The 23,818-nt window shown below is 39.6% G+C and overlaps 2 protein-coding genes across 3 annotated transcripts in view; both read right to left on the bottom strand.

Moving 5' to 3' along the window:
- The window catches only part of hdlbpa (high density lipoprotein binding protein a), a 113,322-nt gene that overhangs the window by 59,385 nt on the left and 30,119 nt on the right, over positions 1 to 23,818 (bottom strand). For both annotated transcript variants that reach the window (XM_057338100.1, XM_057338099.1), the window contains exons 3-7: positions 15,697 to 15,811; positions 15,425 to 15,591; positions 15,137 to 15,352; positions 8,652 to 8,858; positions 7,774 to 7,989 (exon numbers count right to left, since the gene is read on the bottom strand). In XM_057338100.1, the coding sequence (XP_057194083.1) occupies positions 7,774 to 7,989; positions 8,652 to 8,858; positions 15,137 to 15,352; positions 15,425 to 15,591; positions 15,697 to 15,772 (882 nt within the window). In that variant the 5' untranslated portion in view covers positions 15,773 to 15,811. The remainder of the gene's footprint in view (positions 1 to 7,773; positions 7,990 to 8,651; positions 8,859 to 15,136; positions 15,353 to 15,424; positions 15,592 to 15,696; positions 15,812 to 23,818) is intronic.
- On the bottom strand, positions 9,598 to 13,675 carry LOC130556801 (piggyBac transposable element-derived protein 4-like). Its single transcript, XM_057338103.1, has 3 exons — positions 12,505 to 13,675; positions 10,861 to 12,219; positions 9,598 to 10,774 (listed from the first exon to the last, which is right to left on the bottom strand). The coding sequence occupies exons 1-3, from the start codon at positions 12,678 to 12,680 to the stop codon at positions 10,354 to 10,356; spliced, it is 1,956 nt and encodes a 651-aa protein (XP_057194086.1). The 5' UTR covers positions 12,681 to 13,675; the 3' UTR covers positions 9,598 to 10,353.

The following is a 23,818-nucleotide window of genomic DNA, read 5'->3' on the forward strand; positions in this document are numbered from 1 at the left end:
CCAAGATTTCTAAAAATCCTTTCTTTGTATTGGTCTTAAGTAATATTCTAATTTTCTGAGATACTGAATTAGGGATTTTCATTAGTTGTCAGTTATAATCATCAAATTAACAGAAATAAATGTTTGAAAAATATCAGTCTGTGTAATGAATGAATATAATATACAAGTTTCACTTTTTGAATGGAATTAGTGAAATAAATCAACTTTTTGATGATATTCTAATTATATGACCAGCACCTGTACATCTATAGTGGATTTTTAGCTCCTTGCCAGTTACTCACTGGGAGACTGATTTAACACGCATGCACATTAGCATTTAAAAATATATATTTTTGGTATTTTGGTATTACAAATTGTTATTAGGGCCCAAGCACGAAGGAGCAAGCCACCGGCTTGCACCGCAGTGCAGAGCCCAATTGTTTCGGTGTTCTTCTCCCTCTTTGGTCGCTAATTTGAAGGCCTAAACATGCTCAAAAACTCACCATAACTTGCACACGCATCAGACGTGGCGAAAATTTACATCTGATAGGGGTTTTAAAATTAGGCGTGGCAAAATGGCTCGCTAGCGCCACCTAGAACTGCCCAGACCGCTACGCAAAACATACCAAATTTGGTGGGCTCATAGAACACCCCGAATCATTAAGAAAAGTCTCTTGGAGCATATCTCTAAACCAAACATGAAGTCCGTTATTTTTAATTTCCTGTGCAATTTAGTAAATTTTTGCAATTTCCAGGCATCATACTTTACCGAACTCCTCCTAGAGTTTTAATCCGATCAAGATCATTTTCATGTCATTCTCATTTTAAGGCCTTTGCGAAGCTAAATTGCAGAGATCCTGACTTTTCGTGGGGGAACGTGACCCTGGCGGCCAGCCAAACTTTGCCGTTTCGCCATGAACAGGAAGTTGTTGTAACTCAGGCATACAATGTCCAACAGGCCCCAGACTTCACCCAGACTCCACACACTTGATAAAAGTCCTGGCCTGAAGACATCTACATGGTAATATTCAGATACTGTTATAGCGTCACATGCAGGAAACAGGAAGTGGCATGTTTTAAACTGTGATTAACTCCTCATAGAGATTTGAACAGATCAGCATCATATTTGAAGAGTACAGCAAGTATTATCTTCTGACCTATGTGAAGATACATTGCAAGATCCTAACTTTTCACTGAGGGGCGTGTCCGTGGCGGCCTGACAAAGTTTGATGTTTCGCCATGAAACAGGAACCTAATGCAACTCAGGCACACAATGTCTGACCAGTCTCACACTTCACACATTTGATAATAGTCCTGGCCTGAAGACAGCTACATGGTAATATTCAGATACGGTTATAGCGCCACCTGCAGGAAACAGGAAGTGGCATGTTTTAAACTGTGATTAACTCCTCATAGAGATTCAAACAGGTCAGCGTCATATTTGGCCAGTATGATCTTTAGACCTTTGTGACGATACATTGCAAGTTCCTGACTTTTCGTTGAGGGGCGTGTCCGTGGCGGCCTGACACAGTTTGATGTTTCGCCATGAAACAGGAAGCTATAGTAACTCAGGCACACAATGTCTGACCGGCCTCACACTTCACATGTTTGATAAGAGTCCTGGCCTGAACACATAACTATGTCAGTGTTCACTTATAGCAATAGCGCCACCAGCTGGCAAAAGGGAATGTGACGCATTTAAATAAATGACAAATCCTACTAGAATTCGCCAGCATTAATTTTATCGCCTACCATTCACTTTTTTCCTTATGCAATCGGGTTGCGGTGGCACTTTCCACGAGGGCCCGATCATCGCTGCTCGCAGCTTTAATGGTAAATTGTAATTTTAGGCTCCAGTCTTGATAACTATTTAAAATAATAATATACCTAAATTAAATATACTTTGAATAATTTATAGTTTCTGACAATCCACTGACATCAGGGTATTATTGCAATATTTTCTCTATGCAATATATGGTATTAAGATACAATGGGCCTTATTTATCAATGTAACGTAGAAACGAGTGCAGATCCGTGCGCAGAAATCGTCTTACGACAGGGTTTACGTGTGATTCATCAAACATTCGTATGCGGCCAATCTCATTGTAAGAATGATCGTACCTTGATAAATGTGGCGGCTGAAATTGGTCCTAATTTACATATAACGCTCCTATAAATTCAGGGTGTAGACACCTCACCCTAGATTTTGTGACATTGAGAAATGTATTCCGGTCAAAACGAGGAACTTTTCCGAATTAGAAATTAAAATTTAACCTTGGAAAGCAGAATCAAAGGAAGTAAAAAAACAGTTTTGGAAAGAGATCGCTGCGATCAACAGCGATGGTGTAGTGAACCGATCTCCAGCTGAAGTTTGTATTTTTTATTGGATATTTGTTTTGTAAATATGACCGCAAATATTTTATTTTATTATAGGGTTTCACTATTATAAATTTACACTGAAAGTATTGTTGTTGCTTTACATTACTTTGGTTGTATAATGCATTTAAATTTAAACAAAATGAATCTGAATTCAGTCTTGAAAAACTAAGTTACTGTACAAACGAGATATAAATAACTGATCATTTTTAAGGTGCAATTATAGAATAATGTTTATATGTAGGCTAAATGTTTTTGTAAGGGTTTCTTCATTTAGGTGAAGAAAAAAATGGTCTGTTGCGGAGGAGACCGATGCACGTTTCTAAGCAGGATAAAGGTTTAAAATCTAATGCTGCCAATCTTGCATTTCAGGCTTAAATCAAGCACACACAGCTTTATGTTTGCTTCATTTATTTTTTCTCTTTCAGATCTGTCAGAGGCAGGACCAGCAGTCTTCAGCCCCCCCAAAACGGCCTGGAACCTGCCACACAAAGCAAGGCAACCTGTGACCCAGTGCGCATCTTCCATCCCATCGAACAGCGCACAAATAAAAAAAAACATTAAATCATGCATTTTGTCTGTTTTCATTAGAATGCATATTTGTCCATCAAAGAAGCTATCATCTTGCAAATAGGTAAACTAACCCATTGCATATAAAGATATTGATTAAGCCTATTGTAGTTTTTAAAATGTTTGACTTAATTGTCGTAAATTATCTTAGAAATAGCCTAAAATTGTTTTGTACACCAAAGCACCTGTTAACCTTGTAATTTCAAACAATTAAATGATCATAAAATGAAATGATTAAAAATACTTTACGATGAAATTTATTTTTTTCAGTACATTAGTGAAGTATTTTTACATTTGTTATACTAAACGAAAAAACTAATCTTTTTTATTTGTCATTATTCCTTTTCAGTTATCAAAAAGGTAAAGAGTTCACAGACCTTCACCCTCTCAAAACTTGCATACACGAACTGAGACCTGTCGTGAGATTTGATCATAGCAAACGGTCACGTCCATATTGATAAATGCCAAGTTTTGCGTGGAAACGACCATACGGCCAGTTTTCGGTCGTACGCTTGTTTCATAAATGAGGCCCATTTTGCATTGAATGCACGGTATTAAGATACATGGTATTATTGCACTTTCATTTTCCCTAGTATTACTTTTATTAAGTTTTTTATTATGATGTATGTAAAGCTGCTTTGCAACAACAAAAATTGTGAAGTGCTATATAAATTAAATTGAATTGAATTATGAATTAAACAGAGACCCTATACCAGGGGTCGGCAAGTAAGTTTGGCATCGGCCCCAAAAAAACAAATTTGCCACTAGATGGCGGGCCAGAACATAGTCAAAGGATAATTTAAGAAATTAATTGATGAAAAATGCAACTTTAATAGCCTTCTTTTAAAAAATATAGTTATTAAATAATTATATATAATTACACAAGTTATATAATTATTTAATGTAGCCTATTTTTTACACTCCTAACGTAATAAGCTGCATTTTTTTGCCTGCTGGGGTACGCCATTACGTCGTGTGCAGAGTGATGTTAACATTTAAGCTAGCTAGATGGTGAGAGAAAATGACACTATCAAAGAGTCTAAAGAGGAAAGTTGACAGCGAAAATAGGGCATACAAAGAGGAATTGAAAGACAACTATGCATTCATCCTACCTAGTTTTGTGAATGCAAAGCCGGTGTGTCTTATCTGCAATGAAGTTGTCGCTGTTAGTAAAGAATATAATATTAGACGGCACCATGAGACGAAGCATGATAAGCATTAAAAAAAAAAAGGCAAGCTGAATTTGCCTCATTATTTTTCACATGTTGGTGCTGAGGCCCCGCATTATAAGCAAACGTTTCAATGCTTCACAGTTAGTTTTTTCATACCCCATATTTCATGACGGCTATTTTAGAAGTCTGTCTAGCGATCGACAGACCCCTTAGAATATCTTTCAGAACTTTTCAAATTAAAAGCTCAATTAATTTCAAAATAAAACATTGCTGCAAAAACCAAGGGGCAAATCTTCCAGTCTCTATCATGAAATCAACACAGAAGTGACTAAAACTGCGATTCATCGACTGGCCGCTAGAGGCTGGCTCCAAAACAGAGCAGAATCTCATTGAGCCCCATGTTAAAATGGCCAATTTTACAGCACAATAAAACATGTTTACAGCCTGGTACAAAAAAATATTTTGGTCTATATAGGTAATTTTACCCTTCATGACAACTGTGAGGAAGGTGATTTTTTTATAACTCACCTGTTTAACTTATATTAAGCCTTAAAATTCTGCAAAATAGTTGCGTTTAGGGCTGTCACAATTATTAAATAATCGTCTCATCGCGATTGTTTGACCTCATCGCGATGGTTTCAGATCATTGCAATTATTGCACATCTCTATAGAAGACACTAGGGGGAGCTGTAGTGCATCTGCATATTGCATATTTTATTGTATATATTGTAACTAAAGCATGTTAATACTTGTAAAATGTACCACCACAACACAATCACTTGTACCACAAAGCATATACCATAAAAATAACCTGAAGTACAATTTAATATTTCAGTGTGAAAACCAGTCTACCAAAATCTCATTAACATAGGAAAGCTTCTAGTCTGTTTTTTTCTCACTTGCAAGACTACAATACAAGTTTACTTCTATGACTGATAGCATTTTAATGGTGGCTTCAATTCACTCCTGATCAATTTACTTAATTTACAAGTATTTGGCGGTTGTATTATTGACAGGTAAAAGCCTAAACCTTAAGTATGATGACCTAATTTTTTCCTATGTATTTCCAAGAAAAAGAACAGTCTTAATATTCAGAAAAATATGGTCGTTTCAAAGCTGAATAAAAAATGTATGAGAATTAGAAGTCAAAGCTCTAAAACAGACAATTAATCGTCATAATCGCAATGATTTATTAGACAATTAATCAGCCAAATTTCATAATCGTGACAGCCCTAGCTGCGTGGCCATTTGAGTGACAAGTGGTTTTTGCCAACCGGACGCCTCAGCACCAACCACGTTCCGCCTCTTTGATGCAAAGATGGCGACGATCGGCTCTGCCTACTTTAGGCTTCATTTTTACTCTTCACAAACCTGCGGGTGACGTCACGGACACCATGTCCATATTTTATACAGTCTATGGCAAAAACGTTCTCGTACTTTTATTTTGAAGGCAAATTCACTAAAGACGTGATTGTGACAGATCTATTTCAGAACCAGCTGCGGGCAAAATACTCAAAATAATGCTGCTGGCACGGGCCAGATATTGCGAGATATCGTCTTTAACAGAATTCACTTTCCAAGGACTACAGAGAACGGCTGGAATCGGACAACAGCCCAGAGGTAGAGCGATAGACTTTTTCCATTGTTATTCATTTTGACGGACAGGCTCCATCATAATCTATTTCTACCCGTCACTATGGTGCAAGGTGATGTTACGTGCTAATTAGCATGTTTGTGATGTCATTGCGACGTACATGCATTTACTCTCTAAACTTACTGTTAATACAACTGAATTCCCAATAAAGCCGAAGTCGTTTACATATTTAATGTTTCTGTTGTCACACATAAAATAATAATTCAAGACAAATGTTTATGTTCATATGTCCAGTCAGTAACAATGACAGGTGCTTGTAAACACTGTTTTGAAAACATTCATTCACTTACAAGTAACTTTAAGCTGCTGTTGGGTCACGAATGGAAAAGACACAGAGAGACATTTTTCCACTCACTGAATCCAAAATGACGTTAGTCGCTGTTGCTCTCTGAAGGAACAAAGTCTGTAAACACTGCACAACTTGTTTATGCGCGCCTGTGTGTGTATGAGAGCATGCGACGCGGGTGTCTGATTGAGTGACATGATTCTGCAAAGCATGCATCTATCCAGAAACAACGCCACAAACAACGTTAGAGATTGCGGTGTTATTATAAAAAGTATAAAAATATTTTGTTAGTTTTGAATCAATGGCGAAACCAATTAGACTGTGGCGGACAGTCATAGTCTAATGCCTTGTTTATACTAGGGCTGGGCGATATAACGATGTTATCGTATATCACCGATGTCTCGCAAATATCCCGATGTCGATTACAGCAGACAGACACCAGACGATAATCGATAATAATGGAAAATACACGTTATAACATTATCATGCAATGTAGGTTTTAACGTGAACGTTCATGTTCATATGCCCAGGCAGTCAGTAACAGTGACAGAATTTTGGAAATGCTGTTTTGTTTGGTCATTTGAATGTGCTGCTGTTTTCTGCCAGTCGCTGCACAGATAGACCAAGAGAAAGATGAGCTGCGTCAGCAAAGCAAAACCTCATGCTCGCGGGGCTGTACCGGCAATATTTTTCTACTGCATAAAAGCTATGGTTTATCCATGCGCTTTACCTGATGAAAGAAATCACTGCAACACTGGTTTGTGCGAGTGGCGCGCCTGTGTGTGCACGTGTTTGTTTGGCACTTGGCGGGTCTGGAACAAATTCCCTCCCGGTCCATATCCGCAGATTGATCGTCTGCTCAACGTTGCATGAAGTCAAACACACCTGACATTATCGGACATCGTGATGATTTTAAAGTCAATTATATATATTTTTTTTAAACACATCACCCAGCCCTAGGTTATACACGACCCTGGCTCTGCATCGCGACTCTCCGCTGATCCCACATGGGTTTTCCGCTGATCCCACATGGGTTTTCCTGAATGAGCGAGGCGTTTGTGAGCAATGAATGGGAAACATACACATCCCTTCTTAATCACTTTCAGGGCAGGGGTACCTTTCCGTTCTCTTCTGCTATCACTTTCTGGTGAAAGGAAATGATTGGATGCTACAAACTTGACAAAAAGTGGAATTAAAAACTGCCCTCATTGTAATCCGTAAAAATGAAATCTTCAGATTTTTCCATTACTGGTATTAAAAATCTGTCAATGACGGAGAGTTTTCGGTTACCGCGATCTCTGCTACAGCCCTCTACGTCCCGGGTACATGTCACTACTTCCGCCCACAGGAATACGCCAAAAAAGGGCGAGTCTTGCCTTATAGAAGAGGAAGAGCCGCTGGAGTAGTGTCGTTTTTTTTTTAATGATGAAGTGAAGCTAACGCTGTAAGCGTGGAACCAATCACGACAGACTGGGTCAGCTTTACAAATCAGAACGTTTCGGAAGGAGGGACTTTATAGAAACTGGAAAATATCCGATCGAGAAGAGGGACAGCTGTGAAGAATAGACTTGAAATATGTGAAATATAAAGCGTTTTTTTTTACTAGAAACATGAACATCCATTGTTACACCCAAAAAACAATCAAAGCTTTGAACACAGCCAAAGATCGGCCGCTTTAAATTAAAAGAATAAGGGGTTTTATTTATAGGGTTTATTTATTTTATAGTACTGCTCACCTTCTCTTCATAAATTTTCCTGATCTTGGCCATGGCCAGGGCCACCTGCTCTTTCTCCCCAGTTATGACAATCTCCATTTTGTTCACACTGGGTGGAGGAACATTAATGCGGGCTCCTGTTTCCTGCATCAACTCCCCTACAAGCTTGTTGTAAGCTCCAGTGATGAAGGGGTGGTACACCTTTTCAATATTTACCCTCTCCACTGCCCGCTTATCCTGCATGGAATTATTGAAATCAGTTATAAAATGACATACTTTGTAAAAGCAATAAAAATCTACCCCATCAATTAATACCCAAACAATTTTACTAGGGATGTAACTTTCCACCGTGATCCAGTTGAAAATTGTTTATAATATGCAGCGATTCAAGTCTGTTGAGATGTTAAATGAATTGCAATACACGTTTTGAAAAGCAGAGACCACTGTGTTTAATGCAAACTTGGTAAACGTGTATTTGATCATATTTCTTTACAAAAATATAAAAAAATCCAAGTTAGGAAAAGCACAGACAAAGTCTTAGTTTGTCTATATTAAAGAGCCTTTTGTATTATTTTTATTTGAACTTGTTTTAAAATTGCAATTTATTTTTGTTATTTGACATTTAAGACATTTATTTTACAAAGAAATGTGCAGCATGAAAAATAAAAGTGCACTTGTTCATTTCAATTCATTTAAAAAAATGTAGTATTGTGAGATCGGTATCGTGAATCCCATCGTACCGTATCGTGGGCTGAGTGAATCGTTACATCCCTAAATTTGACCAAAGATACTACTAATTTGTAACTGGTTACAGAGTGAATAGTGGTTTACTAGTTTCAAATAGCTATGAAACCAAAAAATGAAGCAAAGCAAAAAGATTAAACTAAAAAGTATCTGACCTGCTCAGCAGAGATAAGCAGGATCTCATGCTTGGCCTTCTCCAAGCCTTCCTTGGTTCCAGAGATCTTGATGTGGTTACTGGGGTCTTCTGGTCTAGGGATCTGGATCTTGGTGGCAGTCTTCAGCTCTAGCTCCTGCAGCTTCTCCCCACTCTTGCCAATGACATAGCGATGATGTTCTTTTGGGATTGCCACAGTAGCTGAAGCCTGTCGATTAATCATACAAAAACATACAGAATATCAACAATCTACATTTAACAGCAAACCCAGGGCTTGACATTAAGCATTGTCATGTGGTTGTCCTTTGGACAAGTAATTTTTGTACTCCGACAAGTGAATGACAAATTTATTTGTCCGAAGATAAAAAATATATTTCATTTGAATTATAATATAATTGTTTCGGATTTAGATTGGTCAAGTTTGCTTCTAAGCATTTTAACTAGTGTCCGCTTTGGCCGCCTGAATTTGGTTATAGGCCTACTCTCCTTGACTGCTATAAAACAAAGGCAAGCAGTAATTATTATTAGTGTTAAGGTTGCAAGTTAAGATTTTTTTCACATAGCACTGGTGCTAGAGAGGTTTAAAGTTTGGTAGCACAGGCAGAAATGTGCAAGTGTAGTTCATTATGAATAGGCAGATAACTGACAAAAGACATTAATGTTACATACAGATGGATAAATTAGGGCCATATCATTTAGATTACCTAAATTTGTTTTAATATTTCTAAGTTCTGTGTTTTTCCTTTTCTACTATACAATAGTGGTATATTTGTTCACATAAATTGCTGTAGTATACTATAGTATTTATTAAAATGCAGTAAAATTCTTACTGTATACTATAGTAAAGTTCAAAAACAATATAGTGTTTATCAATTTACTACAAGGGCACTTCAATTTTCAATAGCAAATACTATAGTACACTACAGTATTTTTTGTCAGTGTTCAATTTAACCCCTTAGCATTCCTGTAAAATTAACCTAAAACGCCTAAAAAAGGCATGCCCAAAGTAAACTGTATTCTGTTCTTTAACCCTTTGGAGTACATGTATGGTTTGTGCATATTTTGAAAGGAGACACTTTGAGGTTTGTTCATTAACAGTCAGAATCACTGCAAGTCTTACTGGTATTGAGTAATAGAACTTTGAACACATTGAAAAGGGAAATAAGTATATTCCGCCTAAATTTTTTTTGTTAAAAAATGCCTGCAGATGACTACAACTGGGAGGTATTAGCTTGAAAACACATTGGGATAACAGAACGAAGCCTTAGCAAGCGTAGTTTCAAATTTGATAACAATACCTTAGATAAGTGTATGTAAAAACACTAATTTTCTAAGTTTATATCTAGGCGCTTCCCAAAAAAGGCCATTTGGTGACTCCAAATGACTCCTTTTAAGCACATTGAATGTTAACACATAAAATGCTGCTATTTTTGAATGCTTTATTGTACAGTCATAATTTTGGGCACCAGTGAAAGTTTACACTAAGTGCTATTCAATCTCTCATCCAGATTCACTGTCAGTAATTGCTGACACATAGTAACTGAAGCATAAACAAGTTATAGTGTGTACAGATACAAAAGTGCTATGGTATTAAAAGTTAACATAAGACCACATATATCTATCTATCAATGAAGACCTTATATAAAACCATATATAAGTCAATATGTAAGACCATAACTATTTACACATTTTACAATTATATTTTACAAGTTATTGGCATCATGCCACTCATTGTAACAATCACGATTTGGCACAAAGCACAACGGTATGTCACAGGAGGAGCACTTCACTGGTGTCTTTGCTTGGCACTGTCTGCACCTCAGACGACCCATGGTGCTATGTGCAGTGATATGCACAGGCTTGTGATGTTTGCTGCGTGGAGTGGACGATGGAGCAGGAATTTTTGCTGCTGCTGCCAGCTCCTCAACAAGTGTCTCTCTGAATGCCTTTTGGTGCATGGGTACCTCTCCTTTACCTTTGGTAAGATCCTTGTAAAGCAAGAACGCATTCACAATAGCAATGTCCATAAAGTGATAAAACAATGTCTTATACCACCTCTGGGTCTTGTGGATGACTTTGTAATAATTGATCAGCGAATCTGAAAGATCCACTCCACCCATGAACCTGTATAGGAAGAAAAAGCAACACTGAGCCACATATTTGATTTAATTTCAAATAGCATAAAAGATTGTTGATTATATAATACATACCGGTTGTACTCCTTCACTGCTGGTGGAACAGAGATGTTCTTCAAAACCCAGTGCCCATCTGCATCTTTCACTCTTCTCTGAACAGTGTCCCCCCCATGGGCTGTGTGGAGTGTTGTGCACATAAAAACATCCCTTGTGTCTCGCCATTGCACAAAGAGGAGGGAGTCCTTTCTGATCCACCGTATGCTCCCACGCAAAGATTTCGAAACCAGAGTGTTTATTTTGGTTTTTGGAAAACCAATTCTGTTTGTGCGTATCGTTCCGCATGCCCAGATCCTCTTTTGAAGGAGATCACAGAAAAGGGAGGGACTTGTATAAAAATTGTCAACAAAGAGCTTGTAACCCGTGCCAAGCAACTGTGTGTCAACAAGCTCCATTACCGACTCATAACTGAGTCCTTTCCCACTGTTTCCCTGCAGCTTTCCTTCATACACAAAAAAGTCCCATGTGTACCCATTGCTCGAGTCCGCCAGTACGAAAAGTTTATAACCCCAGCGACAAGGCTTATTTTTCATGAACTGTTTAATCCCGATACGCGCTTTAGAGGCAACCATCCGCTCATCAATTGAAATTTCCTGGCCAGGGTGATAGTTTATTTTGCATGCATCCCTAATCTCACTGTATAGTGGCTTGATTTTGCAAAGACGATCAAATTCTGAGGTACCTCTTCTCTGCTCGTTAGCAGCATCATCCACCAAGCTACTGAGGTGAAGGGAGTGGCAGATCCTGAGAAACTTCTTTCCGGTAAGAAGCGTTTTAGGGAACGGCAAGCTGTACAGATGACTTTCTCTCCAGTAATCAGTTATGGACGGGAGTTTTATTAGACCCATATAAATTACCATGGCCATGAATGCCAGCATATCCTGCACTGTTACGTCAATCCATGGGTTGGAGGGATTTGAGTGATGCGTTGAGCCAAAGTCATTGGTGTTTTTAATTATTGTCAGTAACACAGAGTTTGTAAAAAAAAGTTGAAAAAGCTGTAAAGCTGTGTAGTTAGCTGTACGTATGAGCTGGGGGCCTGGTGATTTGGTGGGTCTGAAGGTGGGTTGTGGTGGTGTCACATCAGGAACATCAACATCATTCCATCTCTCTTCAGATGTGGGGATTGACATCTCAGCTTGACCACTGGTGCTGGCAGTTCTCCCTCTTCCTCTAGCCCGTCCTTTGCCTCTTCCTCTAGCCCGTCCTTTGCCTCTTCCTCTAGCCCGTCCTTTGCCTCTTGGTCTTTTGCTGGCAGAATCTCTCTGGGTAGGTGAGGTTTGGGGCTTATCTTCCGATGAGGTGCTGTCATCTTGCCTGTTGGTATATGGCTTTTTGCTGCTTGGCTCCCAGTCTTCATCCGTTTCATTTGATTGTCTGTGTTACCAAAATGCAAAGAGAAAATTGTTTACAAAACATTTGGATATATTTTTACATGCTCACACATATATAAACAGAAACACATGCACACAAACAACCTGACACACACACACAACCAGACATATACACCAGTGCACGAGCGCACACACACATGCACGCACGCAAACATATAAGTTACACCCATGCATAAACAATATACACTTCTGCAGGAACACATCAAAACACATAACTCAGTATACACAGTAAAATATGGTATATAATATAATAAAATAAAATACTTACTTGTCGAGAGTGACGTCTCCGCCATCCAAAAACAGGTCCTCTGCAACCGTGTCAATGGATGAAACATCGCTCTCTTCGTCTGAAATGTCATCCTCTGATTGATCACTGTTACGCCGAGTACATTCTTCAACAACTTCGTCAAGTGTAAACTTTGTTTTTATCATCCTTTTTGCCATTTTTCACCTGTATAATCTCTCAACGCTAACTTTCACTTGTAAACTCTACAACGCTCTCTTTACGCACGGGCGCACGTGTCACTACAGTAATTTGCGCACAGACTTTTTTGCATGACAGATTTAATCTTCCCACTAAAGCTGCATATTAATCTTTTCAGAAGCTCATTGGCTATCATACAAGACAGTCATGTGCAAATTCTGATGCGATTAGATCAATCTGTTGTCCATCAAATTGAGGGCAGTGTCATTGGTCATCCAGGGCGCTCCTTGGCTATTGATGCCTAATGACACCCCTTAGATTCACCTATTGGTTCAAATGAGGTGTCAATTCAAAGTGCAGGGGTCAGCGGCCATTTCGACATCAACAAATCCGTATTGTTTACAATAGAAAAGAAGCTACACCGCAGAAAACACTGAAGATTTGATTGCTCTTTCGGCTAACTTGAAACGACACTACCACATTCCATGGATGTTTATGGATATATAAATGTTTTTTGGGCTAAATATTTCATTGAATTAGATCGACTGGAGCCTTTACAGTGTAACAACACCGTTTTTGTTGAAACTTTATGAATCATTGGGCAATCGGGAGGCTTCATAGGTGAGTTCCGTCAGTTTAGTCGTTGTTTATTTGATTGTTGGTGGTCTGACAAAGACACTGATTGTACCTTCTGTGTTGATCGTTCCCCTAAATGGTTTACATTATTTGAATCACAAGAATCTCAGCTTTCCAAAGATATGTGACATGTTTAGCTTTTCGTTTCGTGAGTTTTTTTAATGTCACAAAGTTAACCCATAAACATGCAGTGTATCGCCCGCGGTACAGTGGATTTCAAAGGGGTTAACGGGACTTTTATTTTGACTGATCTTCGGGAAGACGCTTGTTTTTCACTCAAACAGTAAAATGATCGTAAAATAAACTCTCAGAGCAACTCTGGAGATATGCACATAATTCACTCAGACACGCAGAACAGCCAGATGACATTTGATTATTTTCACACACAAACAAGCACAAGCACGCAGCGCTGTCTAATGCACATATTCTTATTTTTCTACATATGTCGCACTGTTTTTTTTTCCAAGTTACTTGTCCGGTCGGGCAAGTAAAATTCTCTCTCACTTGCCCATACAAAACATTCACTTGTCCTGGACAAGCGTTTATGTCGAGCCCTGAAACCACTTTTCACGTTTAAAACTATATATAGTGGCAAGAAAAAGTATGTGAACCTTATGGAATTTCATTGTTTCCTGAATAAATTTGTCATAAAATGTGATCTGATCTTCATCCAAGTCAAGGGTATTGACAAACAATGTGTCTACAAATAATAACAAAAAAAATTCTGATCTTTCATGTCTTTATTGAACACACTCATTCAACATTCAAAATGGCAGTGGAAAAAGTAAGTGAACCCTTAGAATTAATAACTGGTTGACCCCCCTTGGCAGTAATAACCTCAACAAGGCGCAGACCTGCACATCGTTGAGGAATTTTAGCCCATTCTTCCTGGCAGAACTGCTTTAGCTCTGTCATTCTTTAGACGTCTCATGTGTATGGCCCTCTTCAAGTCAATCCATAGCATCTCTATTGGGTTGAGGTCTGGGCTCTGACTTGGCCACTCCAAAAGGCGGAATTTGTTTTTCTGAAGCCATTCTGTTGTGGAGTTGCTCCGGTGTTTTGGGTCGTTGTCCTGTTGCATCACCCACCTTCTACACAGTTTCAGCTGACGTACAGACATTCTCACATTATCATGAAGAATTGTCTGATATACTTGGGAATTCATCTTCCCCTCAATGATTCCAAGCTGGCCAGGCCCTGATGCAGCAAAGCAGGCCCAAACCATGATGTTTCCTCCACCATACTTTACAGTTGGGATGATGTTTTCATAATGGGCGCCCACTTCTTGGTAGAGTAGCAACAGTCCCAAAGGGTCTCCATTTGTAGATTGGTTGCCTAACTGTAGACTGATGAATTTCTAAAGTCTTTGAAATAACTTTGTAACCCTTGCCAGCTTTATGTGAATCAACAATTATTGATCGTAGATCCTCTGAAAGCTCTTTTTGGTGAGGCATGGCTCACATAAGCGTGTTCTTGTGCAGAGCAAACTCCAAAAGTTTGAGGGGTTCTTATCAGTCAAAGTAGCTGTAGTCCACACCTCCAAATTTATTATCTTAACGAGACTCCAGGTGTGCTAAAACCTGACTCCAATTAGCTTTTTTGAGGTCATTAACTCAAGGGTTCACATACTTTTTCCACAAGCACTACAAGGTTTTTTGGTTGTTCTCAAAGATATGAAAGATCAAAAAAGGTTGTGTTATTATTTTAGACACATTTTATTTGTCAATACCCTTGACTTAGATGAAGATCAGATCACATTTTACGACAAATTTATTCAGAAAACCATGAAATTCCAAAAGGTTCGCATACTTTTTCTTGCCATGTAAATCTAGCACACTACCTGAGTCTGGAGTCGGGACACAATCTCTTTGCGGGCCTTCATGACTGCGTCATGTTTCCCAGACACCATTATGGAGAGGCCTTGATCCTTAGCCATGGAGAGTTCCAGGTGGGCTCCCGTCTTGTGCATGATGTCAAGACACACTTTAGCCTGGTCTCCTTCTCCAAATTGGTTCATGTCCTTGTACTTGCGCTCTTCCAGAGGTACATGGAAAACCTGAAGGACAAAGTACAAAAATTTAGGCACACCAAGAGATTATAGATATGAGAGAGCATTAATTAAGCAAACCTGGGTGATTATGGAGGACTTAAGGGGTCTGAGCTTAGATGCCCAGGCGTTTCCAGCCTCCTGTACCCCATCTGGTGATGTAGCCTTCTCAGGCAAAGGGGGAAAGGCATCCTTGTAGGTGGGGAGGCTGTCCTCATCTTCTGCACGGCTAGGGCCTGCCAGAGGAGCTGACAGGAAGAGACAAATTACATTTACATCATACAAGCAATGATATGCCTGCTTTACTTTGCCAGTACAACGACGAGTCATAAGGGTCCTGCAGCATTACTCACATTTGACCTGCTCTGGCAGAAGGCCACTGCGATGCTCATTAAAGCTTTCTTGCGTAAGTACAGCGACTGAACTCATGGTCGAAATCCCACGTTTACACGGAGTCCGAGTGTGCCACTAAAAAAAGAAGATATCAAGTGAACACAAATCAGGGTAGGAATCCAAGTTTGAGCCCATCAGTGAAATGATCACAGTCATGAAAAGTAATTCTCCCAAGCAGTAAGAACAGTTTATCAACACTGTCAGAGCTTATTTGATAAGTAGATTTATACAAAATAGGCTATTGATGAAAATGTCCATGTATTTTTACAGTCCACATTGCCACTAAATTACTTTTGGATCCCTTTTGTGCAAGGTCAAAGCTTGATTTAGAATTAGTCTCAGATTGGGGTAACACACAGGCAGCTAAGAGGATTTTTCCACTAACTCTTGTGTGCTGTACAAAGTGTATGTAGAGCAGCAAAAAACCTTTGCAAATCAAGTCCAACAATGAACGCTTGTAGGGCTGCAACTAACGATTCTTTTAATTGTCGACTAATCTAACAATTTTTTTATCTAATAAAGATTTTTTGGATTACTTTATTAATCCATTGGCAAACTTTGCAAATAAACAATAAGTTCTAGTATTTTCTTACATTATAAAGCATATCATACTTTTTACTCCACTACATTTTATAAATAAATATTGTAAATAGTAAATATTGTTTTAACATTTTAATCCGTGTTTACATTAAAATCACTATCTTTTAATTAAGAAGTTTTAATTTTAAAAGTAAAAAATACTGATTTTTAATATACTTCAGTTCAGTACTGTATTAAAGGTAAAAACATTTAAAAATGTGTTTATGGAATACTAGAGCATGAAGTATGCTCTGTGTTTTTTTCCTCCAATTAATATCCGACTCTATTTTCAGTCTCATAATGTAATTGAGTAAAAATACTATCCGTCTGTTTATTGTACAAAACTATCACCGTATAAAAGACTCTAATGCAGAGTGGCGTTAAAGCGAGCCCACGCACCCTGAACTCAGAATGATGCGCTTAATGCATTCACTTCGTTATTTACAGTTATGCACATCCCAGACACACAATGATGCGCTTAAAGCACCTACTCCTTCTGAAGTCCCGGGGATCATTTTGCTCCCTAAAGTAAATAATAGTTTGAACTAGTGCTGCAACGACGCGTGCGTGAAATGCGTCGATGCTTCGTATTATTTACGTTTATCTGCTGTAATAGCAGTTTCTGTTCCCGGGCGTGTGTGAATTAATCAGCAGAACAAGAGAAAGTATAATTCACCCGACAAAAAGCGATCGAGAGCCTCAGACGCAGTAAGTTAGTGAATGGACGGAGGAATTCCCCCTAACGTTACCCCCGGAATGCGATCATCACAGCATGGACATGCAATCACAAACGGACGGAGAGGGGCACGTATATGTAGACTTTCATAATAAATTACTTTTTTGTAATTTACTTTTTTGTAATGTAAAACTACGCATTACATTAATGATTTACATTAACGCTATTGTACTAGTGTAAGTTAGTGTATGTGAACCTTTGCAGATTGTGACCCTGCTTAAATTACTCTTAAGCTTCAAAAAGGACTGACTATCATGAAACCACCAATGCACGTTTTATGTCGTTCGATAGCATAATTAAGAAACTCTGACCTCCGCTGGTGCTGTCTGTCAATCTCCAGTCAGCATGCGTGTGTACGGTGACGGTCAGGATGCTACTCTTTCCAAGATGTTCCAATGTTTTCATTATTCTTCATAATGACAAGATGATAGACTATGGTTTTGTTTAAAATGTATTTTGCTAGAGACTGTGAGTTAACGTTACTCGCTGAGTATAGCTTGGCTTATTAGAAGCACTGGAAGCGGTCTGAATATGTTGCGTCTAGAAATAACTATTTTTAAACCTCTGATTTAACTGTAAACTGTTGGATTGATGCTACGCACTATGTGTTAAACATGTAACATCTCTTCTCGTTGTGTTCTAACTAGGGCTGCAACTAACGATTATTTTAATTGTCGACTAATCTAACGATTATTTTTTCGATTAGTCGACTAATCTAACGTTTTTTTTATCTAATAGATTTTTTGGATTAATCCTTTGGCAAACTTTGCAAATAATCAATATGTTCTAGTATTTTCTTACATTATAAAGCAAATCATACTTTTTACTCCACTACATTTTATAAATAAATATTGTCGTTTTAACATAAGCGTTATTGTAAATCATTAATGTAAAGCGTAGTTTTAAAATAAAGTAATTTATTATTAAAGTCTACATCTATGTCCCCCTCTCCGTCTGTTTGTGATTGCATGTCCATGCTGTGATGGCATTCTGGGGGTAACGTTAGGGGGAATTCCTCCGTCCATTCACTAACTTACTGCGTCCGAGGCTCTCGATCACTGTTTGTCGGGTGTCAGGGCTCTAGACTAACTTTTTGCACTGGTTGCACGGTGCGCCTAACTTTTTTTTAGGTGCACCAGCACAAAAGTTAGGTGCACCCAAATTTTTGAGCGCATCACATTTAACACCACAGTTTTACCAGTTCACTTTATTTTTTAAATCGCTGTCCATATAGGCAAAATTGACTTGTAAATGATTAACTAACAATCTGGTCAACAAACTTCTTTATTTGAAGCACAATTCTACAAGAAAGGTAACTTACTGAAGAAGTGTTGGTGCTTAAAGGTGCTGAAATTTAAACTTAAAACATCTCAGGATAAATGGACCAGGGCTTGACATAACCTGGGAGGTTGAGGGCTCCGTGTCAGAGCATTGCTTATGATTTTCGGACAGATCAGGCCTTAACTTAACATTATTCACGAAAAAGTTGTCAATCGTTCTTTTCATCTTCTCTCATCATCCGTACTACATCCACTCTGTTTAACTGATGGGGCTATAGGCTACTCACCTCTCTCTGTCTGACTGCAGCACACGCATTTTCACACGTACACACCAGAGGTTGCACTAGACTTTTTTATTGTCCGTCATTTTGACTGACAGGCTCGTAAAAAATCCGTCATAATCTATTATTACCCGTCACTATGGTAAAAGGTGGCGTTAGGTGGTAATTAGTATGTTCGTGACATCATCACGCTGTAATTGCTGTGCTTGAGTCTATAAAAATACTGAACAAAACCGTTTGAATAAAACGAAAGTAAGGAAAATGGTGCGGGCACACTTAAAGAATGAAAGCTCTGCCATTAACACTACACAAGGATCAAACATTACGGACAACAACTAATAAGCAGTGAAGCAAGTTTTACGTTGTTTATCATGTGCATAGTGTCTGGACTTTTGATCATTCTTGTATGTTTTGCGATCGCGGTCCGGCTCGCAGGAGCAGCGGACCAGGGATAACGTACTCTGTTACTAACGTGACCTCAGTTCCCTGAGATACAGGAACGAGTACTGCGTAGCAGGACGTTATGGGGGAAAACTCCGTTTTCTCCGATGACTGAAGCTTTACAATAATGCAGTGAATACTGCATGGCCATTGGTGCGTACAAAGTAAAACTTTGAGCCAATGGCAGCGAAGCTGCATGGACCTATGGCGATGGTGCCTGCCAAAATGGGCAGGGCTTATGGCTATATAAGCAGACACATCACCGTAGGGTCCTCAGGTTACTTCGACTGAAGCGACGACCATATGCAGCTTGTAAGCATGGCCAGGAACGCAGTACTCATTCCCGTATCTCAGGGAACCGAGGTTACGTTAGTAACAGAGTATGTTCCCTATCGATACTTCACTCGTACTGCGTAGCAGGACGCTATGGGGAACCAGTATAATCCCGCCGTGCTACAAATGGAACGAAAACATCATATAATCCCAAAGCCGTGGCTCGAGGATAGGTATGAGGCAGAGAATCCTGCAGAAGGCGGAAAAGCCAAGCTAATAGGTGGCCTAATCCGGTTAATCGTCCCAGTAGTGTGCTAGGTGCTGGTGTGGTTGAGGGCAACCACAGCCCAGCAGTAGTCTTAAGCAGAAAGGACCCGGGCCTGTAAGGCCGGAATGTCCAGACTGTAGAATCTGGTAAATGTGGAAGGCGAAGCCCAGCAGGCCGCCGCACAAATATCCGCTATGGAGACTCCGCTAGACCATGCCCAGGAAGAGGCGACACCTCTAGTAGAATGGGCTCTAACTCCCGTGGGGCATAGAAGGCCCAAGGAAGAGTATGCCAGCGGATAGCCTCAACTATCCATTTAGATAGTCTATGCTTCGTGACCGGAGACCCTCTGGTGCGGTGCCAAAGCAGACAAAAAGCTGTTCCGACCTGCCTGAATGGGGCGGAACGCTCAATGTAGATCTTAAGCGCTCTGACTGGACAGAGCAGATTCAGCTCCGGGTCCTGCTCGGAGGAGGGGAGCGCAGGAAAGTGTCACTACCTGTGCTCTAAATGGAGTAGAGAGCACCTTAGGTAGTAACCATGTCTAGGTTTGAGGACTACCTTAGAGTTGTCAGGCCCAAACTCAAGACAGGAGGGGCTCACAGAGAGCGCCTGTAGATCCCCACACGTTTTACCGATGCTAATGCTAGCAGCAGAGCGGTTTTAAGCGTTAAGGGACGGAGGTCCGCAGACTGCAGAGGCTCGAAGGAAGGGCCCTTCAGAGCTCTCAACACCGTGGGCAGATCCCATATGGGAACGGTGAGGGGGCGAGGAGGGCGTAGCCGCCTGGAACCCTTCAAGAAGCAAAGACAAGTCATTCTTTCCCACTCCTTGGCCCGCTATGGGGGCATGAGAAGCTGCAATTGCTGCCACATAGACCTTGAGCGTGGAAGGGGAGCGGCCCTTATCCAACAGCTCTTGCAGGAAGGACAGAATTAGTGATATGTCAGTTGTTGCAGGTGATTACTGGGTTCGCCAGCGGGTTGTGACACCAGCGCTGGAGAAACTCAATCACTGTTAAGAGGGCATTAAAAAACTATATATGTATATAGTAGCGCATTTTCAATCAAAAGAACATTGCATAATACAACTATCAGCACCTTATGCACACTGTACATAGACACATAGCATAACAGCACCACACAAAATGACACACAACAGACAGACGACACAAGCACTACAAGACATCTCAGCAGCAACACACACACAAACATGCTAAACAACCCATCAACACACTACACACACACACAATGACGCACGACACAGGTGACGTGCCAAACTGAAGCACATTAGGATAAAGGAGAGAGAAGCACAGGTCAAATATAACAGACTATAAATTCCTATATGCAATATTAATTAAGTAAAACTTTAAAATTCTAAAGCAGCCCCCCCGGTCAGGCAGATAGTGCAAAAACAGTATGCAAACGGTGGCGAGGAACCCAAAACTCTAATCGAGAAAAAAAACCTCAGGAGAACCCAGGCCCAACCAGGGGATTCCAGTTCCCCTCTGGCAAAAGCTGCTGCCTCTGCACAAGCTCCAGAGAACTTGCACAACAAGGCTAAATAAAATAAATAAACTTAATAATAAAATAAATTATAGTTTAAGATTATCATTAATAATCTAATAGCATTTGAAGTTTTGTGGTGAAGACATGTCAAGAGACCGCGTCCTTCTTTATCCAGCTCTATCATCTCAGCTCTTGTCAGGTCCCCACTTCCCATTCTCCGCTCTACCATCAGGTCAGGCCATGAACTGCATCCTGCTCGCTGTGGTAACCTTGGAACAATGAGACAAGACTGGCTGAGAGTAGAGTACTGTTCTGTACTCTTTGATGCAACAAGTACATCAGTTGTGTTTTTGGTTCCGGTTGATCTAACTAATGCAGCCTAAACCCTCTGAAGATTTATATTATGGAAGAGTAGTGTATGCAAGATTAAAAAGATGCGTCTTTAGTCTAGATTTAAACTGACAGAGTGTGTCTGCCTCCCGGACAGTGCAGGGAAGACTATTCCAAAGTTTAGGCGCTAGATAGGAAAAGGATCTACCACCTGCACTTGATTTTGAAATTCTAGGTATTACCAACTGACAGGACGCCTGAGAGCGTAATGCACGTGAAGGACTGTAATACAAAAGGAGTTCATTCAAGTACTGAGGAGCTAAACCATGTAAGGCTTTATAGGTAATAAGCAAGATTTTAAAGTTAACGCGATGCTTTATAGGTAACCAGTGCAAGGTTGACAGAACCGGGCTAATATGTTCATACTTTTTTGTACGTGTAAGAACTCGAGCTGCCGCGTTTTGGACCAATTGGAGTTTTTGTAATAAGCCTGCAGGGCAACCACCTAACAGTGCATTACAGTAGTCTAGTCTTGATGTCATGAATGCATGAATTAACTTCTCTGCATCTGACATTGACAGCATATGACGTAGTTTAGATATATTCTTAAAATGGAAAAACGCAATTTTACAGGTGTTGGCGACGTGGCTCTCAAATGACAGATTACTATCGAATAGAACGCCAAGATTCTTTGCTGACGACGAGGGTTTTATGGAACATCCGTCAATAGTTAAACAGTATTCTTGGTTGTTACTTATAGCAGTTTTCGGTCCAATAAGTAACACTTCCGTTTTGTCCGAGTTCAGTAATAAAAAGTTGTTACTCATCCAGTTTTTTATATCGACTATGCATTCCATTATTCGATGGAACTGCTGTGTTTCATGAGGCTTCGAGGAAATATAAAGTTGAGTATCATCAGCATAACAGTGAAAGCTAACTCCGTGTCGCTTTATTATATCTCCTAGAGGTAGCATGTATAATGCGAAGAGCAGAGGCCCTAAGACTGAGCCCTGTGGTACACCGTACTGGACTTGCGATTTGCGTGACACCTCATTGTTTATTGCTACAAATTGAAAACGGTCGGATAAATAAGATTTAAACCATTTCAAAGCTATTCCCTTAATGCCGACATAATTTTCGAGTCTATGTAGGAGTGTGCTGTGGTCAATGGTTCGAATGCAGCACTAAGGTCTAGCAGCACCAATAACGAGATACAACCTCGGTCAGACGCCAATAGCAGATCATTTGTAACTCTGATCAAAGCAGTCTCTGTACTGTGACATGCTCTAAATCCAGACTGGAATTCTTCATTGATGTCATTCCTTTGGAGGAAGGAGCATAATTGAGTTGAAACTACTTTTTCCAGAACTTTAATATGAAAGGTAGATTCGATATAGGCCTGTAGTTCCTTAGTTCTCTAGGGTCGAGTTGGGGTTTTTTGACAAGGGGCCTTATAACAGCCACCTTATATGCTTTAGGCACATGTCCTAATGTCAGAGATGAGTTAATAATACCAAGAAGAGGATCTATAATTTCTGGGAGCATCTCTTTCAGTAGATTTGTAGGTATAGGGTCTAGTATGCATGTTGTTGATTTAGATGATCTAATAATTTTAGACAGCTCATCTTGATCTACGGTATAAAATAATTGCATTTTCTCCTTAAGGGCGCTGTAGTTAGTTTGTTCAGCGGGTTTCACTTCTGATTGCATTGTTATAATTTTTTCTCTAATATCTTGGATTTTATATGTGAAGTAGTTCATAAATTCATCACTGCTATGCTGATATACAGGATCAGAAGTCACTGACGATTTATTTTTTGTTAATTTAGCCACGTGTTAAATAAAAACCTAGGGTTGTGCTGGTTTTCTTCTATTAGTGATGAAAAGTAGGCGGATCTAGAAGTTTTAGGGCTTTCCTGTATTTTCGAATACTATCCTTCCATGCTGTACGAAATACCTCTAATTTAGTTTTCTTAAAGTTGCGCTCCATTTTTCGGGCCGCTTTCTTTAGAGCCTGAGTGTGTTCATTATACCACGGTGTGGGGCTGCCATTTTTAATCTTCTTTAAACGTAGTGGAGCAACTTTGTCTAGCGTTACCGAGAAGGTGGAATTAAAATTTTCAGTGGTAATGTCAAGATCTTCAACGTTATTTCTCATGATTTGAGACAATTCGGGCAGATTATCGAGAAACGCATCTTTGGTAGTTGAAGTTATTGTTCTACCATATTTGTAACAATGAGTTTTATTTGCAGCCGTAGGCCAGTGAAGCAAACATAATACCAGATAATGATCCGAAATGTCTTCACTCTGCTGAAGGATTTTAACGTCGTCCACATTTATACCGTAAGACAGTATTAAATCTAAAGTATGATTACGAAGGTGAGT

The sequence above is a fragment of the Triplophysa rosa genome, linkage group LG7 (assembly GCF_024868665.1).
Source record: "Triplophysa rosa linkage group LG7, Trosa_1v2, whole genome shotgun sequence".
In the NCBI taxonomy this organism is placed as follows: Eukaryota; Metazoa; Chordata; class Actinopteri; order Cypriniformes; family Nemacheilidae; genus Triplophysa; species Triplophysa rosa.

Bases quoted from the DNA above. Each gene is read 5' to 3' on its own strand.
- LOC130556801 (XM_057338103.1), bottom strand. From the start codon at position 12,680: ATGGCAAAAAGGATGATAAAAACAAAGTTTACACTTGACGAAGTTGTT. The intron at 12,220-12,504 runs GTAAGTATTTTA...TTGGTAACACAG, and splicing joins GGAGACGTCACTCTCGACAA to ACAATCAAATGAAACGGATG. The intron at 10,775-10,860 runs GTATGTATTATA...CTTCCTATACAG, and splicing joins GCAGTGAAGGAGTACAACCG to GTTCATGGGTGGAGTGGATC.